The sequence below is a fragment of the Mesoplodon bidens genome (assembly GCF_964165515.1).
Source record: "Mesoplodon bidens genome assembly, chromosome: 6".
Lineage (NCBI taxonomy): Eukaryota > Metazoa > Chordata > Mammalia > Artiodactyla > Ziphiidae > Mesoplodon > Mesoplodon bidens.
Window position 1 is genome coordinate 85105356 of NC_138162.1, and position 19546 is coordinate 85124901.

The following is a 19546-nucleotide window of genomic DNA, read 5'->3' on the forward strand; positions in this document are numbered from 1 at the left end:
GGGAAAAGAACTTACCCAGTATAACCGCTAGCGTTCATTGGGACCTTTGCACCCCCTTAAGATAGATTCAGATCCCCAGTCAATGGATTGTAGAAGCATAAAGCCCTCCCCCAAGAATTCTAAGAATTCCAGTGAGTTTTCCTTCTCATGGCACCTCTAAATTCAGATTCCTGATTCTATTTAATTTCCCTGGTTTATGATTCATTTCACTGTCCTGCTCTAGTCACCCTATAGCAAACCACACTGACCCAGACATAAAAACCATTTCCCTCCCATGAGTAGACCATGGCCTCCTGCAGAAGGGCCTGGCTATCTCCTTGGTTGTCCTGGCTCTTGTTTAATCCTTCTGATTAAACTTCTATCCCAAGTAGCTTAGCAAGATATTTTCCTAAATACAGACAGTTCTCTCCTTTAGAGGAACTCTGGGACCAGCTATTAAGTTAAGAACATTTACACCTGCATTATCTAATAGACGCGAACATGACAAAGTCATGAGCCAACAGGGCTTCAGCCAAGGGCCGGCACATATCTTCTGTAAAGTAAATAAATACTAGGTAGTAAATACTTTCTAACTTTATTGCAACCACTCCCATGCTATAACGTGAAAGCATTCCTACACAATATGCAAACAAAAGGGGCCTGACTGGATTTGGCCCCCGAGTGGGCCATAGTTTGCCAACTCCTCCAAGACTCGGCTTCAGAATCTTAGACTTTCGGGGAGCTTAGCAACCGTATGATCCACCCTGCAGAAATCAGCACCCGAAAGTAGCTTGACACTTACGCAAGTTCACAAGACAGGTAAGCCAGGGTTAAAACTTCAAATTAGAAACAGGTAGTCCAGTTCCCAGGCCAGCCTATATCATCACTAGGCTATTTCCAGAAGGTTCTAAGGATCCCTGCTTACATGGCAGAACCTCTTCTAGAAATTCTCCACTGTAACTCTGGCACATGCTTTAGTCGTAGTACGTGTGAGACACAGTAGTATCATCTTGCAGCACCTCAAGGAGGAGGACCCAAGATGAAAGTCCGACTAAAGATGCGGTGAGGCTGACTCTACCACCAAGGGGCTGACTTCTTAAAAACCAGAGTAAAGCCTAGAATAGATTAGGAAGGAAAACTAGGTACAAAGTTCAAAGGACATAATTTTATTTAGTTTAAATAAAGTGAAAGGTGACATAAATCCTCATATACCAAGAGGAATGTTTCCAAAAGGAGCAATTGTTTTCCATCTCCTTTTAGAATGAAAAGAGCAGAACTGGAGTATAGGTTAGGTCACAGAAAGAACTTAATGGAGGTAACCCTGTTACTCACGAGAACTGCAGGCCGGAGGAAGTCACAGAATTGTCTTAATAATTGGATCTGGGAGTTGGCATCTTTCAGGGAGGGACAGGAGGGAGGAAATAGACTGAGTCAGTGATTCTCAATGTCCTTTCTGTCTCATTAAATCCCCTGAAAGCTGTAGGAAAGAGTCCTTCTCTGAGCCAACAGGGACACATTGAATCATTGTATTTAATGAGAGCAGGACAGTTTCTTTAAGAGGGTGGTGAAGTGCAGAACACAAAGTGGATACTGTATTGGAAAAAGATAATTGTCCAGATTTCAAAGGAGCTTCCCAAACGACACTCCCTCACATTGGCAGGCATTTGGGGTAACTCATGAAAAACCCACCACTCGTGGTTGGAAGCTTACATCCCCTTCCAAATGCGTGTGTGGACGTGCTTGATGCCTTTACCTAGGCAGTGGCCAGGAGTTTCTTCCTGTAGGTCATTCTTGATCAGCAATTTGAAGACCCAGTAGCTTGGGCCTATTCCTCCTTGAAAATCAGGGCCAAGTTTTTATGAGAACTCTTATTTTACTAGCTTTGATAAAGATAAAACCTAGCGTACATCTTGTTACTAATTAAAAATGGTACAATCTATTCAAATATCATTTCTAGACAGTATATTTCATGAAACTATCCCACAAGTATTTGTCTCAAGCCACAACTTTTCCAAAGCTTGGTTTTTCAAATGATGAACTCTTGATGATGATTATTTTTTATTATTATAATTTTTTTCCAGATGATCCAGGAACCTGCACATCATGCGCTATGGGGTATTACATGTAAGTCTGGCGTGTTTGTTTGTTTTTTTTTTCATGGCACTAACTTTTTCTGCAGTTTAAGCATTACTGACTTAATCCTAAATCCAGTGATTAAAGCAAAGAGGCCCTGCAGCCTGAAGCAACTCTCCCCTGTCAGGCTATTAATGAACAATTCTTGCATTCAGCAATAAGAGTGCAGCTGTTTTCTTGCCTTGAAAGGAGGTCCTCTCTTTCTTGGTCCTGGAAGTCACCCAGCCTGACACTGGTGTCTAGGAATCTTGCCATGGGTTACCAAGATTCAGACCTTGATGTTTATGGACAGACTTTAATAATATACCTGACCCCAAGCAAGCTGTTTCCAAATATCTGCACGGAGACTTCGTCCTTAAAGGGAGTCAGACAGTCCAGGATGAAGCCAGGTGTTTCGTTAGTTCTCTCTCTTTTTTAAAAAATTTATTTATTTTTGGCTGCGTTGGGTCTTTGTTCCTGTGTGCGGGCTTTCTCTAGTTGTGGCGAGTGGGGGCTACTCTTCGTTGCAGTGTGCGGGCTTCTCATAGCAGTGGCTTCTCTTGTTGCAGAGCACAGGCTCTAAGCTCTCGGGCTCAGTAGTTGTGGCACATGGGCTCAGTAGTTGTGGCTCGTGGGCTCTAGAGCGCAGGCTCGGTAGTTGTGGCTCATGGGGTTAGTTGCTCTGCGGCATGTGGGATCTTCCCGGACCAGGGCTCAAGCCCGTGTCCCCTGCATTGTCAGGTGGATTCTTAACCACTGCACCACCAGGGAAGTCCGTTTCATTAGTTCTTAATCCTCCCGTGAGTCATGAGAGACACGGACCACTAGGTTAAACGAAATGCAGATAACCATCACCCGCAAAGTTCTCTGTTAAAAATCTACAAATCAAAGATGGTATGTCTCACCGTCACCTCCCCCTCCTATTCTTGTCTCCCTTCCAGGGTACGTTGGTCCCTATCTTGGAAGAAAAACTAAGAAAAGAAGGGAGACACAAGCTAGTGGGGGATCTACATTTGGGTCACCTCCACTTTGGTGGGCTGATTCCTCCTGTCACCACATGGCCTTTCTCCTCCATCAGATTCCAAGGACTCAAAATGTGGTGGGAAGAGGTTAAAAGGGGTGAGGAGGATGGGAAGGAAAGGGAAACCCAACAAGCTGAAATATACATCAAGTGATCCGTTAACCTTAGCATTACTTAACCTTACGGATTTAATTCAACTTTTCCAGAATTGCCTAATATTCTCTACATTGACTATGTCTCTACATCCTCCTGATGGGATGATTTAAATTACTCTTTCATTTAAACAGAGGAGGAGGGTGGGTAAGAGGCCCCTAGACTTGATCATTTTAAGGCAGACCAGATGACATTCAATGAGCAGCTGGTCATTCGTCAGCACATTCATGGTTGGTGTGTGGCCTGCCACACGAGCCCCCAGCAGACACGAACAGCAGAAACGCAAGCATTTCTTGGTAAGGTCACATGGTTGGAGGGACAAAATGTTCCTCTAGGAGCCAAGGCAGGAGGACTTAGACTCAAATAAAAAAATAGTGACCATGCAGAAGCAGGTGAGGAATTCTCCTCTTTGTCTCTGTTACAGCTCTGCATCCCTCCAGTCTAGCTCTGCCCTGGCTGTCTTCTTCATTTTGATGCCAGAACACACCCCTTCACCTGCACCTACTGCCTCTGCCACCTGAGAGCTGCTTCCTCTGTTAAACTTTGGAGCCAACCTCTCCATTTCACCACCGCTTGCTAATGAGCATGTTTCATAAAACCCCGTGAAACACAAATACACTGAAAGAACATGCCCAACATCACTAAGGGTAAAACATTAGATATTTGTTCCCAGAAACACATCTTTATAACCCTTTAGAATACGCAGTAACTTTGAATACACATACACTAATAAAACACTGCACATAGACGTTGTTAAGGAAGAAATGCAAAGCTTCCCTCTGATATCTTTTTGAGGCTGTGAAATTCATCAGAGGGCAAAGGTCAACTTCATTCCACTCCCCTTTCAAATGAACCTCAGTGGAGGCTGAATTACAATGTTTTACTGTAGAATGAGAATAACAGATGGTATATGTAAAACTATATATACAGAAAAGCTAAGGTACTTCACTGTCACTATCAATAATCTGGTTACAGACATCATGGTAAGCTACTTGAACTCAATACTGAATTGCTTCAGACCTGGCAGGCGCCATGTGGCAAAAGCACACAAGTTGTTCAAACAGATCTTGGGTAAAATCCCAGTCCCACCCTTACCTATGTGACTTTGAGCACTTAACCCTGAAGCTCAGTTCCCTTATCTGGAAATTAAAGATAAGTAACAGCTACCATATGGGGATTGTGCAGAGGTTTAAGTGAGCTAATACCTGACACATAATCAATACTCCCTAAGTAAATATCAGTATCCCTTTCCTTCTTCCTAGCCTCCTCCCTTCTGTCCCAATAAAGGGTCCTTGGAGTCCAGAGGGAGATGGTTAATGACTTGGCTTAGAGGGCACACAACAGACCAAGAGGAAGTTTTCTCCCTTGAAACCCAAATATCTATACCTGTTAAAAATGATGCATTGGGAACTTCCCTGGCGGTCCAGTGGTTAAGACTCTACACTCCCAATGCAGGGGGCCCAGGTTCGATCCCTGGTCAGGGAACTAGATTCCTCATGCCACAACTAAGAGCCCACATGCCTCAACTAAAGATTTCACATGCCACAACTGAAGATCCTGCACGTGGCAACAAAGATCCCGCATGCCGCAACTAAGACCCAGTGCAGCCAAATAAATAGATAAATTTTTTTTAAATGATGTGTAATCGGGCGGTGAGATAAATTAAGAGTTTGGGATTAACATATACACACACTACTATATAAAATAGGAAACAGCAAAGACCTACTGTATAGCACCGGGAACTCTACTCAATATCTTACAATTACCTATAATGGAAAAGAATCTGAAAAAGCATTTATATATATATATATATATATATGAATCACTTTGTTGTACAGTTAAAACTAACACAACATAGTAACTTAACTAGACCTCAATTTAAAAAATGATGTATAATATATGTATAAAATAAATAAGCTACAAGGATATATTGTACAGCACAGGGAATATAGCCAGTATTTTATAACTATAAATGGAACACAACCTTTAAAAATTGTGAATCACTAAGTTGTACACCTGAAACTTATATAATATTATACATCAACTATACCTCAATAAAAAAATTAATGATGCATAGTATTTGAAAGTTGTTAAGAGAATAGATCTTAAAAGTTCCCGTCACAAGAAAAAAAATTCTGTAACTATGTATGATAACGGATGTTACTGTGGTGGTCATTTTGCAATATATACAAATATTAAATTATTATGTTGTATACCAGAAACCAATGTAATGTTATATGTCAGTTATACTTCAAAATATTAAGGGGAAAAAAGACTATAACCTTGGAGCTTCCCTGGTGGCACAGTGGTTGAGAGTCTGCCTACCAATGCAGGGGACACGGGTTCGAGCCCTGGTCTGGGAGGATCCCACATGCCGCGAAGCAACTGGGCCCGTGAGCCACAGCTACTGAGCCTGCGCGTCTGGAGCCTGTGCTCCTCAACAAGAGAGGCCGCAACAGTGAGAGGCCCGCATACCGCAATGAAAAGTGGCCCCCACTCGCCGCAACTAGAGAAAGCCCTCGCACAGAAACGAAGGCCCAACACAGCCAAAAATTAATTAATTAATTTAAAAAAAAAAAAAAGACTATCTATAACTTCAAAAGAAATGATGTGTAGACACATACAAGGAGATTCAATTATGGTGGTAAAGAGAAATATGTCAACACAGCTCATGGAAGAAACCCTATCTTCTCCCCCCAGGTTCAAACACCAGTGTTATAAAACCTGTCCTGAGAAGACCTACAGGGAAGAATCTGAATGCAAAGCATGTGATACCAACTGTGGCAACTGCGACCAGAATGAATGCTACTGGTGTGAAGAGGGCTTCTTCCTCTTGGGTAAGCTCAAAAATGGCATTGTACAAAGGGACAGCAAGGCTCCGGGGCTCCACCCAGAAATGGGAGAGCTCCTCTGATCACTTTTAAAGTCTTCCTGTGCCTCTTGTCCAAGGAGGAATTTTAATTTGGTTTGAAAATAAAATAGCCAGGACTACTTCTTTCTGCTTTTATTATTGAAGCATAGCTCCTATTTCAGTAATTAATCTCAAGTGTCTCTAAGCTGACGGAAAGAAGCGTGAATGGAGGGGAGGGAGAGGTGCTGAAGAGAAGTGCTTTGGAATTGAAGTCACCTGGAATATTCAGAACATAACTCTTTCCTTGAGACTTCATCCGTGTTATATATTCCTTGCACTGTATAAGTTAAATAAGATCTTTTGTCTTAGATTTTGGTCAATGCATTGACTTTGATGTAAATGAATAGTTAGGAAAGATAAATACTGTGAGCCTTCCAACTGAAGAGAATAGTCCAGGTTCTTGAATGTTTGTGGGAGAGAGAGTGGGGCAGAGAGCCCACAGTGACCTTCAGAGATTCTATATGTAGAGATCATTTTATCTGCAGTTTTTCAAGGCCTTGAGGACATAAAGCTTTTATTCTATGCTCCTAAGCCTTTGAGCTGATAGCCAACTTAAATTTTCAGTTGAAAGAGGACTTAAAGCGTTGGATTTATTAAGACACGATTCTTGGTTGAAATAAGCAAATGCCATCATGGTTTCTTTAAAAACTAAAACATGTTCCTCAGCCTCCCTTCGGTCTGTTTAAAACTTGGCCCTGCGTAGAGCACCAGGCACAGCCAGCCAGGGTTGCGCTTCACGCCTCCATTCTGTGTTCTCACGTAGGCGGCAGTTGCGTGACAAACTGTGGCCCTGGCTTCTACGGTGACCCAGAGATGGGAGAATGTGAGCCCTGCCACCGAGCCTGTGAAACCTGCACTGGTGTTGGCCACAACCAGTGTAGCAGCTGCGGAGAAGGGTTGCAGCTGCTGCATGGGATGTGCGTGCATCTGGCCCAGACCCACGTGGAAGGCAGATTCTGGAATGGTATGGACCTCCCAAGAGAGATCACAGGTGTCTAGCTGCCTCCTCTGGCTCCTCCCAACCCCCAAACCCTTGCTTTCGGGATACCCAAGAGATGAAGGTTGCCAGTAAAAGAAAAGCCTGGAGTCCCAGAGCCTCTGTGATGCTCACTGAGGGAGAGGATAAGAGGCTATGGCTGGCATTTGGCGAGGAGGGAAAACCCAAAGGGCCACTGATGACTGATCTGACCACTTGAGTTTCCACCTGGGTGGAGTAGACCGCGGAGCATGTAAAGAGCATCAGAGAGAGAAATGACTACCATTTTCTCAAAGATTTCAGAATAGCTTCTATCACATTCACTTATCTCTTTATTAAAAAAGAGATAAAAGAAAACTACCAGTGGGATAGCTTGTCCAGTTAGACAAGGAAGAATCACTCTAAATTATGGGAACTTCAGCTGAAATGACTGATCTTTCCAGCTGGATTATTAGAACTTGGCATCATTCAAGCTTACCTTTTAAAAGTTGCCCCTCTAGTTGCAGATGGGGAAAGTGGGGGGGGCTTGAGAAGGGGCGGGAGGGAGGAAAAGTGTGGAAGCTTGGAATCTAACAGTAAATGCCTGTGTGTATTCATTCCCACCTGAGTGTTCAGAATTGGCCTCCAGACCCTGAAGCCTTGGTCACAGGCTTCCTGGCAAGGTATTACAATCTTGCAGTGACCTCTCCATGTCTGAGGTGGTTAAAAAACAAAATCCTCCCCCTGCTGGTAAAATCTGACTCACATTCTATGCAGAGACGCTCATGAAAACAAGAGATGCTCTCCGGTTTGATTTCGAGGAGAGGATTTGTTTAAAAAGGTCATTCCAGTGCAGAAGCAACAGCAGCTGAAAGCAGGTCTGCTTGGGATGATTCTTCTAAGAGCTGGAGGGAAGGATAGATCTGGGGCAAGAGAAAAGCCTCTTGCTGGGTTTCAGAGGAAGGATGTCCACAGCTGCTGTCTACTTCGACAGTGTCGCATATGTGACTTAAAGGAAGAGCAGCTCGGAGGCCATCACAAACCCAGCAGCCAAAGGCCACGGAGAACACTGGCCGATTTCAGAGACACAGCTAGGAAGAAAATCATTCACTCCAGACTGGGATATCTTCCGTGAATTAAAGCTGAACCAAAATGCTGAAAACGAGTTTGTCTGGCATTCAGGCATTTAAGAGGCGGTGCAAGCCAAGAGGAAAATAGTCTGGTGGTGTGTTTCTAGCTCAGAACATCTGTATTTTATCTGGCGTCCAGATGATGAAAAAGTTCAAGGAGCCAAGAGTCAGAGCAGATTGATTCCCCAAACGATTACACGTCCCTTTCAACTGGACTACGCACTTCGCAAGCAAAAATCAGGTCTCGATTGCTCCCCCCTTTGTCGAAGCATCACACCTACCCCTCTGCATTTTCTACTATCAAAACATAATGTTTTTGAAGAGAGGAAGGAATTAGTCCATTTGGGGATTTAGTACTAAGTGATTCAGGAAGCAGATGAGAATGTTTCTCACGGCTGGACAAAAGCAATAAAGTCAATGACATGGCTGCACTTTCCCACATCTGTGATCTGGGAAATAAGACATGCAGACTATGAACAATGAGAAAAACTTAACTGAGCAAGGTAAGACCAGAGCTCAGCTTCCCCAGCATAGTTTAGGTACCACTGAAATGGACAGTAAACGAGAAATGTACTCCACAAGGCCCTGAGAGTATTTGAGCCAACGCCTACATTTTTCTCCTGACTTCGTTTCCTTAAAAAACAGGGTTGAGGTTGTAACAGGAGAGCAGAGGGTTCCAGAGAACAAGCACTAATTAACCGCACCTCTAAGATGATGGAAAGCAGATTGCAGTCATCCTGGGTCAACTCAGAGGGAGCCCAGACAAATCAGAGTGTTTATGAGAGAATGGAGCTACCTAGGTGGTACCAGCGAAGTGTTGTGTTGTTTTTGTTGTTTTAAACACAGATTCAGATCCAGGTAGGGCAGAGCAGATGGGACAAACTTTAGCCCATTTCTTCACCCACGCTACTACCTGTGGAAACAATAAGCTCATGCTTGCATCGGAAGACTATGACCACCCCCACTGTCTATGTCAGCATGTGTTGGGGAAATGCCCTTGAAATAAAAATCCAACTAGAGTCCACTGAACTCCTCTTTTAAGAAGGTGGCTACTCACAATGAGAGTGGTGAGGATGACAGGTCATCACCCTTTGTCAATTACCAGCTGAGCCTGGGAATGCCTCCTATCCTGGTCCAAGGATGGGGATTTTCCTACGCCTCAGACCATAGCTGACAAATCCTCCAGCCAAGACTAAGTAATCTCCAGAGATTCTTCTGCCACCTAAAAGTCACTGCACAAAAGTATAGATCATCCCCAGATTCCCTGTCCCAGTTCACTAACTAATATATTGTGAAGATTACTGAGTCCAACGTCCCTGCGTGGCAATAATAGAACCAATGTTAAACAGGCTGCTGCCAATGGCATCAACTGTGACTCAGGCATCATGCAGAGCCACCGTCGGTGAAAATGTTCAGGGGTGTCAAGCCACGGGCTTTGAAAGAAGATGATGGCTTCAGCTGGTTTCCTGAAACCATTGTTGGGAATGGAAACAGTGTACCCTACTACTGTTCAATCATTTGGGTTTTCTTAAGTGGTTTTCTCCCTGGTAGTGCTGGAAAGTCTTCGGAATAATTCCTGCACATTTCCCCTACCCACCTATTTCCCTCATTAAAACCATGTTTGTAGCAGGCTCTCATTACATATTCTGATGGGTAGTCTAATCTACAAAGCACAGACATGGTAAATTAACTTTTTATCTGTGACCACATCCTAACAATTTATCACTAGCCTGTCTTTTGATCTTAATTCCTATGCTCTGAGAAAGACTGAAATCCCAGAGTCAGTTACAGACACTGGAAGCCACTCATGTGCGAAAAAAAATTCTCAATAGTGGGAAGATACGTTGCTTCATAGTAACTGAACTTTAGAGAAGTTTAAAGAAACCATGAGAATCTGGTTTTTTAGAAGGACTTTGTAGATGTGTACAGTTGCCTCACTTAACTTACAAATGAGAACATGATTTTTACTTAATTAACCAATCACAACTCAGAGTGCAGAAAATACATGTTTCTGGGTAGCTAAGTAAACTTTTGGCCTAGTGGTATGAAGGAGCTACATGTATCTCCTTACACTGAGTATTAATTATCCAGGAATTTTATGAGTGGACCATTAAACCATTGCAACTTAAAATCAGCTATGGTGGGAATATTTACACCACAGAAATTGGCAAACAGGATGACTCAAGTTTTTGTTGTTGTTTCGTGTTCCAAAGAGCCATTTTACCAGTACATCACTGCTTTGACCTCTACCAAACTATTTTAAATCAAAGTGAATTACTAAAACATCTCTCTAGTGAACGTAGGCTTTAGAATTCGGCGTACCTGAATTCAAATCCTGGCTCTGTTCTTTACTACCTCCATAACCTTGAGCAAGATATGCATCCTCTCCGAGCCTCAGTTTCCTCACCTGTAAAATGAGAACATGAAACTGCCTCATACAAGGTCCTTTTGAGAATTGAATGAAAGAATACATATAAAGCCCCCAGCACATATGATGCAATAAAAGTTAATCTCTAACCCTTTAACCTAATCCAGTTTTAACCCATGAAACACTAGTTCACTTTCAAAACTGCCTCCTTGAGTTCATGAAAGAAAGCAATTTGGGGGCCTAAAGAGTAATACAGGTCTGGGAAAAATAATCCCAGAAAGAAGGGCAAATAATGGTCTGTTGGGATGCCTAATAGCCAAGTTGAGTCCTGACTTAACCAAGAATGTGTACAAAGATGATAACAGCAGTTTTACTTATAATAACAAAAAAAGGGGAGAGCAATCTAAAAATGTAACAAGAGAAAAAAATTAAGTAAATTATGGTTCATGCAAATACACAAACCATTAAAAATAATGTTTACAAAGAATTTTCGCGGCAAGAGAAAATGCCTATAAGATGTATAATATTAAATGAAAAATGTAGGGTTGGTATTATATATGCAGAAGATGTAAATGATTACATATATATGCACATATGTAATTATACTCACACATTCACTATAATGATGAGAAATCTATATGCCAAAGTACACACAGTAGACATTTCTGGGTGGTAAGATTATGGGCAAACTTTATGTTCTTCTTTATCTCGTTTGCATTAAAAAAATAAAACACTTTATTTTTTTTAATAAATAAGAACCTGTGCCCACTGCAAGCCCATCTTTGGTGAAGAGCCCGCTGCAGGAGCGACGAAGGTGGAAGTTTCAAATCAAAAGAGGTAACAGGGAAATAGGGAGGAGAAGATAATCAAGTATGAGGAGAGTCTCTGTGATGTAGAAACCAACCCAAGAAGCCGGGCGGTGAGGAACAAGCAGGGATGCAGAAGTCATGAGAGAAACAGAGAGAGGAGGAAAACACAACACAAAATATAAGTGGGCGCCCAAAGGGAAAGACTGGGAGGAATTTCATCAGTGGAGACTTCTAGAACATACAAGGACATTCCTGAGGTGCTAAGTGGTTATGCTTGAGAGAGGCTATCAAGAAAAGCCTCTGTCCTTGCAAATCTTTAAGGAAAGCACCATTTGCCTTCCCAGTCACTGCAGCCTTGTTTGAAATAGCAAAGATTGGAAAAAACTAAATGGCTACCAATAAGAGTAGAAAAATGAAGTATGACACATCCACACAATGGAATACTATGGAGCCATCAAAAAGAATGAGGAGGTTCTTTAGGTACTGATAAAGAATGGTCTCCAGAATACTGAGTTACAAAAAAAAAAAAAAGGCAACATGATAAACATTGTGAACACATAAAGTTTGTACAAAAAGGTTGGAGGGGGATGGGGAGAGAGGAGAGAGACTTCATGGTATGTGCCTTTTCTGCATTTTGAACCATGTGAGTATTGCTTATTTGATTTTTAAAAATTTAAATAAGAAGAACCCCTGTTTTATAGGATTGAGTTATAGCGTTACCCACTCGGACCTCTGGGAAAATTGCCAGCCACAAAGTCATTTTTGAAGGATGGACACTACATTTTCTTGGTCAAGGGGATCTTTTTTTTTGAGGTGGGGAGGTCTTGTTCAGTCTAGAATTTCTGGAGTAGCAAAAAGAGAAACTATGATTAAGGTCAAATTTTACTTGTTGACATTAAGTCTCTAATCTTTCATGATCAAAGAGCTCTGGCTGGAGAGGACTTTATCCATTTGCCGAAGCCTGATTGCTAACTGCGTGTGCAGAGTACCCTCTAGTGGAGGAATGAGGACATTACAGAATTTTATACCAAGTATATTGGAGTATGTGTAATTACAAATGCATGTATATGTGTAAATATGTACATTATATATTTTTAAATATGATAAAATTAATGAAAACTTATCTTTTTAAATATAATATTTTAGCATAAAAATGATAAAAGTCAAAACAAAATCAACCCATGGCCTTGATATATAATAACGATTTTCAAGGCGCTCAATAGCTAATGAATATTATTTTGTTATTATTCTTTGAATAACTGCTCTCAGAAAGTAAGCATCCTTTTCCCCCCAGCTTAAATGAGATATAATTGACATAAAATATTGTGTAAGTTTACCATGTATAACATGATGATTTGATATATGTGTATACTGCAAAGTGATTACCACAGTAAGGTCAGTGAACACATTCATCATCATCACTTTCGTGAAAATCTTGGGACTAGCATTGCTCTGCACTGGCTAACTGCATTTTTTTTTTTTTTTTTTTTTTTTTTTTGCGGTACGCGGGCCTCTCACTGTTGTGGCCTCTCCCGTTGCGGAGCACAGGCTCCGGACGCGCAGTCTCAGTGGCCACGGCTCACAGGTCCAGCTGCTCCGCGGCATGTGGGATCTTCCCGGACCAGGGCACGAACCCACGTCCCCTGCATTGGCAGGCGGACTCTCAACCATGGCGCCACCAGGGAAGCCCCCTGAACTCTTAACAAATCCCCCAGGGACAGTACATCAGTCAGTGTCTACTGGAAAACCAGTACAAAATTTTCTCTCCAAACTAGGAAACAACTGCCACGTAGCATGGCAGGACGGACAGTCATTTATATCCATGTATCTATAGCTATCTATCTTCCTACCTACCTACCTAGTTTTCTCTGTAGCAAGGCTCAGCAGTTTATTAACCATGAGTGCCATCAGAGAAACCAAGCAATGCCTCCTGGTGCCACTCCAAGTATGGAACGAAAGAGAACGGGAAATAAAACAGAAGCCTGAGAAATGGGGTGGAATGGTAACAAATGAGGAAATCGGGAGAGAGGAGAAAGGAAGGAGGAGGATCCACCATTTACTGAGCCACTCTGTGCATGCTTTACACGTTAACTCACTCTGGCTTCACAAGAGTCCTGTAAGGGAAGAATCACTTGCTCTCATTTTAGAGACGTGGAAATTAGGACTCTGAGAGTTTAATTACTGTATCCATGGTTACCCTACTGGAAGCGGCACAGCTGGGATCTGAAGGCAGGTGTGACTAGAGACTGACTCTTGGGAGGAGAAGGAAGGAAATGAAAGGCAAGAGAATAGGAAGGAAGGAAGGAAGGAAGGAAGGAAGGAAGGAAGGAAGGAAGTAGGGGAGGAAGGGAAGGGAGGAAGGGAGGAAGGGAGGGAGGAAGGGAGGGAGGGAGGGAGAAAGGAGGCAGGGAGGGAGGGAGGAAGGAAGTAGGGAAGGGAGGAAGGGAGAAAGGAAGGGAGGGAGGGAGGAAGGGAGGAAGGAAGGAAGTAGGGGAGGGAGGGAAAGGAGGAAGGGAGGGAGGAAGGAAGGAAGGAAGGAAGGGAGGGAGGGAGGAAGGGAGGAAGTAGGGGAGGGAAGGAAGGGAGGAAGGTGGGAGGGAGGGAGGAAGGAAGTAGGGGAGGGAGGGAAAGGAGGGAGTGAGGAAGGAAGGGAGGAAGGGAGGAAGGAAGGAAGGGAGGGAGGGAGGAAGGGAGGAAGGAAGGAAGTAGGGGAGGGAGAGAAAGGAGGAAGGGAGGGAGGAAGGGAGGAAGTAGGGGAGGGAGGGAAGGGAGGGAGGTGGGAGGGAGAAAGGAGGGAGGAAGGGAGGAAGGAAGGAAGGGAGGGAGGAAGGGAGGAAGGAAGGAAGGGAGGGAGGAAGGAAGGAAGGAAGGGAGGGAGGGAGGGAAGGGAGGAAGGAAGGAAGTAGGAAGTAGAGGGAAGGGAGGGAGGGAGGGAAGGAAGGGAGGAAGGAAGGAAGGAGGGAAGGGAGGAAGGTGGGAGGGAGGGAAGGAGGTGGGAGGGAGGGAGGAAGGGAGGGAGGGAGTAGGGGAGGGAGGGAAGGGAGGAAGGTGGGAGGGAGGGAGGAGGGAGGGAGGGAGGGAGGGAGGAAGGAAGGGAGGGAAGGAGGGAGGGAGAAAGGAGGGAGGGTGGGAGGAAGGAAGGAAGTAGGGGAGGGAGGGAGGGGAGGAAGGTGGGAGGGAGGGAGGGAGAAAGGAGGGAGGAAGGGAGGAAGGGAGGAAGGGAGGAAGGAAGGGAGGGAGGGAGGAAGGAAGGACGGGAGGGAGGGAGGGAGGAAGGAAGGAAGGAAGGAGGGGAGGGAGGGAGGAAGGAAGGAAGGAAGGGGAATGGTAAGATGCCAACAATAACAACTAACTGAACTTCAGGGTCATTTATATGACACATTCTGAGCTAGAACTTCTTTTTCTAATTTTCCCCCATGTGAGTCATGCTGATTCCTAGGCAATTACTGAAATTTAGTCAAGATCTCTATGTATATCGATTGAGTGATGTTATTGAGGCTGTTACGTATGTCTGCACAACTGCCCAGTGGAGTTGCTGCCTTCCTGGAAAAGCCTGCCCAGCAAATGGTCATGCGGGAAGAGAGGGGAAACAGCTCGCATGTTTCCCAGCTTAATGGCATATTAACATGGAATGGCCTGCCCACCACCTGACCAGCCAGAAAGCTCTCGGGTGCCTCTGCTATATTGATGTTTAACAATGACTGGGGACAAATTTAAGAGGAGATCAATTTAGGCTGCATCCCACAGTGACTACTCTGAAGAACACAGAGACCCAAACATTGACCAACTGTGAAATCTGGTTCCAAAGAACAACAACAAAAAAGCCACAGTGAATTCTCAGTTATCATCTTGGAGTGAACAGAAGTGGTCATCTAAGAATCCTGGGGAAATAAGTGATTACTTTTGACACAAAAACTCCTGCATGCATACACACAGCCACACACTCCTTTACCCCACACGTTTTTTTAAATATGAAAGAAGTAAAATTTATTAGTTCAAATATCCCCTTAGTATTTAAGGCTATCCTGTCTTAATAGGATAGTCTGCAAAGGAAGGCTTGATAATCAATTGTCAATGACAGTAAGAAAAAAATAAAATAAATGAAGTCCACATGGTAGGCAGTGGGTGGTGCAAAGATTTAGCCAATGTCAACCTGAAGGGATTCTATTTGGGGTGAAAAGGGAAATGAGATTACCTATGAGATCTTTTCCAACACTGCAGTGCTCTGAGCCTGTTCAAAAGAGACCGACTTCTTGTTTCTTTCCCTACACAGACCTCTTGGGAAGATACCAGCCTTGTCATTCTTCTTGCAAAACCTGCCATGAATCTGCAACCCTGTGCACTTCATGTCCAAAAGGTGAGTGTAGCGTGCAACAGAAGGAAGCAGTAGCAAAGCCAATTTGCTGTAACTCATGTACATCAGCATCTCTGTGTAAGGGGTTTGCAGGACTTGACCTAGTCCCATCACATGTTGCTATCACAGTAGCTACTCTGGAGAAACACATGGACCTAAACACTGACCTATAATAAAAACTGGCTTTCAAGGGACCAGAACAAAAAAGAAAATGTTTCTTTTCCAAAAGCACGATGAAGTTAGTGATTGATTTGGCCACAGAGTTTGTTAGGGTCTCTAGGTGTCTGACATTTCTAGAGGTTCCATTGATCTTTTAAAGTGCATTAGCTGAAACAAGAGAATTAAGGTGGGGATAGAGAGTCTACCTGCTATTTTTCTTCATTTTTGGTACTGAATTCAGGGGAGAAAAAAAAAGCACAACATAACAGCTCAACAAATTAATTTGCTTCATCAAATATAAAAACACATCAGAAATAAGTTTCCTGAATTAGGGGGACAGTTTATTAACATGGTACATTAGGAATTAAGAATTTAAGAATCACTATTAAAGTGATCATTATGTTGAAATGTGCAATGTTAATAGTGAGATGAGATGCAAAAACAACAGAACTTAAAATGACAGGTGTGCCATGATCCTACTCCTACAGTATATAGAAGTCAACACACAAAAATTGATGGAGTTTTCTTGAAATTTTGGAGTTCAGGGTGATTTTTAAATTGCTTTCTTTAAAAATAATATTATCTTATTTTTTTTCCATTAAAACTAAATAGATGGACTGTCCGTTAAATGTGGAGTTGGGTGGAAGGGTTGCTACTATGTTAGTGTCCTAACAGGATAGGCTTTGGGAAACAGAATAGACTCCATCAAGCTGTGCGTGTATAACTGCCTCACACCAGGAAGGTCTTAATAGACAAAGTTCTTAAGACAAAGGTCTCAATAGATGGACCACCTGGGCAATGGGAAGTCCCATGGTGACCCGTAGCAATATCAATAGGAAAGGCAAAGAAACAAGCCTGTTGTCAATTTCCTTTCTAGAGCTTTAACTCATCTTGGAAGACTTAGCATCACTAATAGATATTTTGGTAATCCTGATATAAGTGTTCCCGATACTCAGGTCTTTGGAGCAGTTAAAAAAGCTGTCAGGAACGTCAGTTCTCTGCGTGGATGCGTGTGCTGTTAGATTAGACACACGATGACCGTCTGACCTGCCTTCTTCCCTGGGTTTCTAGGCACATATCTGTTGGCTCAGACCTGCGTCCCATCCTGTCCCCAAGGCATGTGGCCCTCAGGGAGGAGCGGCAGCTGTGAGAACTGTACGGAGGACTGTGCCTCTTGTTCTGGAGCCAATCTTTGCAAAAAGTGCCAAACGCAGCCAGACCACCCCCTCTTCCTCCATCAAGGCAGGTGCTTCACCAGATGCCCTGAGTAAGTTTTCCTCTTCCTTTCACTTGCTACTTGTGTTCGTTCTCCTGCAGTACTTTGGGGGCAATTCCTTCCCATTCACCAAAGACCTCTTCTCTCCCTTGGTTAGAGCACCTACATCCGCCTCCCTTCTCGACTGTCTGACATCACTGTCCGCCACAACAGCCAAAGCTTACATAAGGCCAGATGCACACTTCTACCTTGTGACCATGAGATGTATACATTTTTACCTTTATGAAAATATGTTTATTTTTTACCTTGTATTTATGATCAAACAGTTGTCAGGGTTTTTTTTTTTTTTCCATCACAAAAGTGAGGCTGTGATAGGCTGTGGAACACACGGACCTCTTCTACACGTTGAAAGTGAGGTATGAATCACAGATAATAAATAAAGAGTAATACCTGCCTAGTTATTTATTGGTTCCTCATGGCTTCCTTGGTCCCCTGGTTTATAATTCCTTTACTCTTCCTATCAATGGTCCTGCCTCCAGGTTTTACTTAAATGGGAAGTGGGAATAGCAAATGGAAAAGTTCATCAGGAAAATTTCAGTGACAAGCAGCAGAAATGTCAAAGAGCATGACAGAAAATAGGGGGTGTATTAATGCATACAGTAAAATGTTTGGAAATCTAGTATTGGTTATTTCAGTGGCCAATGCTTCATTAGAAACCCACAATCTTTCATTTTGCTCTTGTACCTTCCTCAGCTTGTCCTCCCCCGAGCCCACATTGTCTGTCCATCCCCAACTGCACCACCCCATACTGCAACAACCTGAGACAGAAAAGGGTGCATATCTCCTTGTTTATCTCTTTTTAAGAGGAAAGAAAACATCCTCAGACTTCCCTTCACATCTCATCAGCCAGAATGCATCACTAACATCTTCCTAAACTGATTGCTGGCAAGGAGAATGGAAATGTAAGGATTGATGTAGGTTGAACAAGATCTGCCCCTGAACACCCACAAAAATCACAACACCAACAGCCAGGAAGAGTGGAGAGAGGGAGGCAAGAAATGAGTTTGGGGAAGCAGCCTACAACATCTGAAGGAACTAGAAATTTTATTTGCCCACTGCTTAAAAGAACTTCATGATAAAAACAACATCTATTTTCTAGTGACCTGTTGGTATCTGTTACTGAGATTGATCCTGTTGGGTACAAATATAAGGCATGGTACTGATGCTCAAAAAGCATCCAATCTGGACTTCCCTGGTGGCGCAGTGGTTGAGAATCTGCCTGTTAATGCAGGGGACATGGGTTCGAGCCCTGGTCTGGGAGGATCCCACATGCCGCGGAGCAACTAGGCCCGTGAGCTACAACTACTGAGCCTGTGCGTCTGGAGCCTGTGCTCCGCAACGGGAGAGGCCACGACAGTGAGAGGCCTGCGCACCGCGATGATGAGTGGCCTCTGCTCGCCGCAACTAAAGAAAGCCCTCGCACAGAAACGAAGACCCAACACAGCCAAAATAAATTAATTAATTAATAAACTCCAACCCCCAACATCTTCTAAAAAAAAAAAAAACCGAAAGAAACCATCAAAATGTTTAAAAAAAAAAAAAAGAGAGGCCGCGACAGTGAGAGACCCGCGCACCACGATGAAGAGTGGCCCCCACTTGCCACAACTAGAGAAAGCCCTTGCACAGAAACGAAGACCCAACACAGCCATAAATAAATAAATAAATACTTTTTTTTAAAAAAAAGCATCCAATCTAGTGTAGAAGCCAAATGTATCCAATTCAATTCTACAGATACATGTTTAGTACCTACTGGATATAAGAATTGATATTGGAAGCTAAGATCAAGTGAAGGAAGTCTGAGCTTACAACAGGCTTACAATCCAGTAGGGAAGGTTACATCGATCAATGTCATACTTTTCAGGTCCTTAATACACAAAGGGCTAAAAGATTCCAAGGAAGAAGAAACCATTTAAAAACAGCTACTTACTGAGAGCTTGCAATATCTAGGCACTGCACTAAGGGTTTCAAATGCACCATCCTATTAATCCTAACAAGAATCTTCTTATCCAGATACAGTTGACCCTTGAACAACACAGGTTTGAACTGTGAGGTTCCACTTACACGCAGATGTTTTTTTTTTTTTTTCCAGTAAATACAGTACTATACAATCCATGGTTGATTGAATCCACAGATGCAGAACCATGGATACAAAGGGCCAACTATGGGAACTGAGCATCCATGGATTTTGGTATTCCTGTCTGGTCCTGGAACCAATCTCCTGCAGATACTGAGGACACTATATCATTATTTCCCCCCATTTTATGGGTGACGAAAGGGGTAGCATGCCCAACATCACACTGCTAACACATGGCATGGTCA

At 43.2% G+C, this 19546-nt stretch overlaps 1 protein-coding gene across 1 annotated transcript in view; it reads left to right on the forward strand.

Annotated features, from left to right (window-relative positions):
- PCSK5 (proprotein convertase subtilisin/kexin type 5) overlaps nt 1-19546 on the forward strand; it is a 467730-nt gene that overhangs the window by 414702 nt on the left and 33482 nt on the right. The window contains exons 25-29 of the mRNA XM_081236836.1: nt 2061-2103; nt 5966-6102; nt 6940-7140; nt 15712-15795; nt 17023-17218. Coding sequence (XP_081092962.1) covers nt 2061-2103; nt 5966-6102; nt 6940-7140; nt 15712-15795; nt 17023-17218 — 661 coding nt within the window. The remainder of the gene's footprint in view (nt 1-2060; nt 2104-5965; nt 6103-6939; nt 7141-15711; nt 15796-17022; nt 17219-19546) is intronic.